This window comes from Tigriopus californicus, chromosome 12, assembly GCF_007210705.1.
Source record: "Tigriopus californicus strain San Diego chromosome 12, Tcal_SD_v2.1, whole genome shotgun sequence".
Classification (NCBI taxonomy): Eukaryota; Metazoa; Arthropoda; class Copepoda; order Harpacticoida; family Harpacticidae; genus Tigriopus; species Tigriopus californicus.
The window spans coordinates 4,718,368-4,724,217 of record NC_081451.1 but is presented as its reverse complement, the minus strand read 5'-3'; the positions used below and the strand labels follow the sequence as shown (position 1 = coordinate 4,724,217).

The window sequence follows — 5,850 nt, the reverse complement described above, 5'->3', positions numbered from 1 at the left end:
TGTTTTGGGTGTGATCTAGAGCCGTTGCCTGAAATTTGATTTCAATACAGCAAAGGTTCTCAAAGGAATTATTATTATTATTATTATTATTTTATATTTCTCAAGGTCTTTTAGTTCAGTTAGTAAGGTGTGATAAATGCAAATGAAAAACTGAAAAGTGACAAAAAAATTGATTGTATTTAGAAATATGCAGATTCTCTTGAGCGAGCAAAGACAATCAAAAACTTGTTTTAATATTTGTACTTCAAGGAAAATTTCAAATATTGCGCGCACTTATTTACTTACTTCTTGTCGGATTATTTGCGTGACAAATGGGATTAAGTCTCATTTTATATTCATTTTTAACGGTGAAACATTTCTTCCATTGGCAGAAAAATGACCTCGCTCTCTCGTTTTTAACGGCAAGTTGAGCCATCCGTTTTTCATGTAATTTTAACTGTTTTACATCATTTTGGAGTCGATAATTTTGCATTTGTAACATAATAGAGAAGACCTTCGGATTTCTGCTTCATTTCATTTCCAATTTTTTTTTGAAATCTTTTTGAATTTTCATTCTGTATAAAAGTATGTTACTCGGGTTTTGTTCCCATAAGGTATACGTATATCGATTTCAATGACATGTAAATGATATTTCTAATGAGAAAGTTATAATATACGTGAACATGTTGCAAGCAATTTGGATAAATTTAATTCAACACTGAAAAGGTCTTTTGCTCTAAATTTTTTGCACAAGGAAAATTAATCAGCACTATAGTAGCAAGAACTCGTATCGGCAATTGCTTCACATGCTCCCATCCGTGTCCTTGAACTAAAATTCTTTATAGCCATGTAAGGTATTATTTCATTGAAATTTGTAACACTCCAAAATACAGCCCCGGTCCAATTTTTACCTTGATATGAATCGTTTCCCTGCCAATCTCGGAGGAGATAAAGGTCTGGAAGTCCTCCAAGAGGATCTTTCCTATGATAGTCTTGATTTCAGTGAGCTGAGAGGTCAAATGACGGAATGACATTACACCCTTCAAATCCACAGCCATGATCTCACACGACGTCGTTATGAGGTCCAATGCACCTAAAATTTATAGCGAAACAAACCACATCAAAATTCTTCTAATCTCTTCTAATAGCTTCCAATTCCGAATTTCAGAGAGAGGCACGATTTCTACCCGATAAGTGGCGTTACGTAGTTCTGTCTCTCTCTACTATAAACCAATGGGATTGTAATTACTTGTCTTTCTAATTGATTGGATTGCATTTTTGAGACCAAATCAGGGCTGTAGCTCGAACACCAACATACCCGAGAACTCTGACGTTGTAAGTAGAACTTGAATCGTGGGTTGGGTTTGGTGGAGGAACGACATCAAACTCAACTTATCCAACACGCTCTGAGCATTCGAGAGCCTCCTCTTGAACTGACATATTTGGAACGAGGGCTGAAAGAAGAGCAATAACTTGCATGAACCAAGCTGCAGGATTTTGAGAGGAAGAGCCTAATTGCACATACCTGGAGGGCCTTCTCATCCACACTACTCAAATTAGCTCGAAGGTTCCGGATCAGCTTGACCAAAGACTTTAGTTGGGTCATCAGCGCGTCATGGTACGTCATGACTTGAAAGAAATGGTGGGACTTTTGCGCCACTTGATGAGCAATATCTACTTCCACAGAGTCCAACTGATGACTGAGCTGCTCTTGGAGCTTGGCGCTGTCACTCTGAACCTAATGATATGATTTCAGTCGTTACAAACAAGAACAAGACCTACTACGACAGAGTTAAAAAGTAGACATGTTGACTAGGTTGCGTGATCAATTCCGATGGATGCGCAACTACTCAAAAACCAAACTCTCTCAATCTAGGCTTTGATTTCCACTTGGTTAATGTTTCATCAGCCCCAACAAATGACCAAAAAGCATGGCTTCACCTGTTCAGTGAGGGAAATGCCCGGTTTGAATTTGAAAATGGCAGCAAACGTGTCCGGCCGAGATAAATCGAAATTGGGGTCAAGAAACACGCGGTCCACATCTTTGGCAGAAGAGGACGGCCTAAAAGAAATCATTATTACATTTTCTTCTTGTTACATTCAACTCAAAGGATGAGCTTTCAACTAACGGCAGGATAACCGGCGTCGATGGAGGTAGAGCGGGGCTGTGGCGCTCGTGGATTGAAGCGTATTTGTGGACCTTTCGGCGATAGCGCTCGAAATGCTCGGCTTGAACGTCGGGAAGATGGGACGGAGAGACCAAAGGACGATGCTCGGTAAACGAGTCACCCCAAGAACGCGTGAAGAAATCCTTTTGCTTGCCTGAAATGTTGGGCAATGCAAAAGAGCATATAATCCTCAGCAGTGCCTCAAGCTTTTTGTTGGGTCACAAATGCGAAAAGTAAACCATTTACACTGACATGTCAAACTGTGGTTGGTTCGAGACTTAGAGTTAAATCCTATTCCAGCCTCTAAGTGAAGTGGCGTGATTTTGGGTAGTACATTCGCCGATTTGTCTGATTTCAAATCGCAACAACTCGATGTCAGGCCAAGACACACCCGTCGTGAATCCACGATTAATCGCGTTTAATCACATATGCCCAAAAAGGTGATCCCAAATTCATATATCTTGGCGCTTAAAATCATTTATTTTTTGGTCCAACTTTTTCTTGGCGATAGACCGGGATTAATTTGGGCAATATTTGATCCATCCCTATAAATTTATCAAACTATACGGTATGATATCATGATTGAAATGAAAAAAAACAGTTAATTGACGCCATTGATACATGAGCTCTTAGTTGAAATTGATTCTGATTAATATGCTAACTGAAGGAGGAACAAAGAGGTTTTCATTTTTGTCACATTAGTTTGTTTCAGGTTATGAAATTTAGCTCACATGAGTGTGAAGACAAAAAAATAATAAGTATAATAACATGTTTAAAAAGTGTTATTGGACTGATTATTCATGCGCTTTGAGGACTTTGCGGGTCAAAAATAGGCTCAATGTTTTTTTTCGGAGACTTATTGCGTATTGGCGTGAGACGGCATTTTTTTAGCATTTCATGCAAACTCAAACCTCAAACTTCTCAGTTCAGATTCATTTTTTGAAATGCCTTAAAATCGAAATATAAGACAATTTAGATGAAAATTTGTCTGATTAGGATTGTCGAATGTAAGAAGTGTTGAGAAAGAGGTAAAACTGTAAACACAGTTGTGATGTGTAAAATTATTTACACATCAATACCAGGTAAAACTCTTCGGAGGACATGGTTCAAGTTGAAATTGAAAAAAGTTTGGCTCGAGATTACCAACCAAGTGTTCATCTCTTTTTTTTTTTTTAATATATTTTTTAAGGCAGGAAAATGTGCAAATCTGTTAGTCAGAGTGGAATTATAAAGCTCATGTTCACAAATCTCTAAAATTGCCCTAATTGTCATCTCAAATCTTAGGCTCTTTTACAATTGTAAATCGGGAAACAGGTGATTTGGCCTCAAAATGGCCGAAATACACTATAACTTAATTCAACCGAAAAACTGATGCTTTCGAGCCCCACCAATAACAATATTGCTACTTAAGGCTTTTAACACTACAACTTCAGAACAAACTACCAAATCACGAATATTATTAAGAACTTGTGGTTCCAGGGCCAGGCAGGATCTTCATTCCCTTCTTTTTAATAATGATTGATTGGAATAAGGCTGTGTATGATGGATGCTGACCAACACTGGTCAATTTCAGTCGATCGGGCTAAAAGTCCGAGGTTCCTCACCCCTAAACTAAAACCTTTTTTCCTCGTTTGGGTTTTTTCCCTCCTAACTTTCAAGACTCTGGGTCAATTCCCGTGACGGGATTTTAAGCCCTGGCGGCAAACATTCACGCCCCCAACACACCTTTGCCCGGATTGTTGAGCACAGCCGGCAGATTTTGCGAAGCGGCCAATGACGTGGACGGGCCACTGCCAGCTCCGCCAGCTCCGCCACTGACGCCACCGGCGGTGGGCGTGAGGCTGGCCCGCCGATCCATGGGCTGCGGCGTGGGGCGAGCTGTCTAACTTTCGGGCTTAATTCATGTTGAACCCGCCCAGGGGAACCGGGGCGAGGGCGGAGGACTGGGGAGTAGGCACGGTTTGTGAGCGAATTCCAATGTTGATGTGTCAAGGAGGTGGTGGCCAATGTGGACGCCAGAGGGCGCGGAGCTAGCTTAGGGATAGGCCAGACTCCTGACTCGAGCTTGTCCCGATACTGAACCGGGGCAGAGTGGGATACTTTTGAATCGGTGCTATCCTATTTGGGTAATCTTCTCGACGCGATTGGATCGCCAAGCCATTGACAGAATGTTGACCCACACAACATGTCTGCATTTGGTAGGTTCCTTGGTTAGCGTCTAATGACTTTCTTGAGAAAAGTCAAGGAGGACTGATGAACCAGCAGGGCCTTTCATTTCATGGTAGGACACTGACATAACCACTCTGCTGAGGAAAAATGCCTTTGATTTGTGACATTAATATTGATTCCAAACTCCCGTCAGCCAGCCGAAATGGAAGCTCATGATGATCTTTTAGTTAAGCTATTGACTTGTCAATCGAACTCTGACTCCGCAAGAATTTCGTAATCCGATGAATTATGAATCATGGAGCCTAGTTTCCTACGATTTTCTTATTTGATCGGAGGAGTACATTTCCCCCATGCACCGGGCCAACTCTATGCAATAAATGACAAAACAGTCCCCTCTTTTACTCAAACTGCAGAAAACAATTATTATTATCTAAATGTGTCACTTTTGTACATTATCATTTCAAGAGGCAACTTTTTGGGCATAATATTGCGTTACTTGTCAGCTTGAACCAGGCGACCTTGCACTAGACCTCCCTTTTTGCCACTTTTATGCCTTTGCCAATGTGATATCGCGTCTCAGATATGATAGGTAGGAACCTAAATATATTTCGTCGTATTATATGTAGGTACATAGTGGTCAAATATATATGTATACTAACCCCGGCAGGAGTCTGTTCGATGGTCTGACCCCGATGGTCGTTTTCGATCCAATGATCGCACAATCGAGATCTCTGTCCCAATCTCGAATCGGCTCAATCCTTCTCAGACAGAGTTCATCACTATTTTGACCCTCAACTTTTGGACATATTTGACAAAGTGGGAATGCTGATTCTGGCCATCCAGTGTAGTTTTTGACCAGCTGTCTCACTTAAACGCAGGGTCTCCCAGAACGACGCGAATTTAAATCCCATTTTTCATTCGGATCAAGGCCTGCTTGATTGTCTAGCGTCACAAATAAACGACCCAATGTAGCATATTATGATAACTTTGAATTCAATATTAATTTGGATGCATTGAGTAATTATTCTTTGGGTCAAGTTTAACTTTAACTTTAACTTTATTGCGACTCTTGGTCATGTCAGATTGTAAAATGTATAAAACTGTATGTATAAATATCATATACAAAATCGATTAATAAAAGAATAAAATGGTCAAGACTGATAAAATAGTTGACTAGAGTGTGGTATCACAGTGAGTTTGACTAGTATTGGTTCAGTGCACATGAAAAAAGTGAAGAGGGAAATTGCAGATAGTACATAAACAGGTGGGGAGAGGTAAATGATGAAAATCTTGGTTATTGCAGTAGAGTGGGTGGGTCAGATTGAACAGATCTTTTGTCAGCTCCCGTCGTTGATGGCATTGGGTCGGGAGCCGGACAAAGGTACGTGAGCGCCAATACTCCGAAGGGATGTCGGGCCAAGGACAATAAGGTGTTATTAAGTCCTTGACCGGGAAGGACAACTTGTGTCCGGACATCACCTCCGGAAAGGTCAGGTTCCCAACACTGTTGGACACTAACCTTGCCAGCCCGATG

The 5,850-nt window shown here is 40.9% G+C and overlaps 1 protein-coding gene across 1 annotated transcript in view; it reads right to left on the bottom strand.

Annotated features, from left to right (window-relative positions):
* The window catches only part of LOC131891728 (vacuolar protein sorting-associated protein 54-like), an 11,136-nt gene extending 6,969 nt beyond the window's left edge, over window positions 1–4,167 (bottom strand). The window contains exons 1-6 of the mRNA XM_059241364.1: window positions 3,873–4,167; window positions 2,109–2,301; window positions 1,921–2,041; window positions 1,505–1,717; window positions 1,298–1,433; window positions 891–1,072 (exon numbers count right to left, since the gene is read on the bottom strand). Coding sequence (XP_059097347.1) covers window positions 891–1,072; window positions 1,298–1,433; window positions 1,505–1,717; window positions 1,921–2,041; window positions 2,109–2,301; window positions 3,873–4,005 — 978 coding nt within the window. The 5' untranslated portion in view covers window positions 4,006–4,167. The remainder of the gene's footprint in view (window positions 1–890; window positions 1,073–1,297; window positions 1,434–1,504; window positions 1,718–1,920; window positions 2,042–2,108; window positions 2,302–3,872) is intronic.
* Window positions 4,168–5,850: the final 1,683 nt, after the last annotated feature.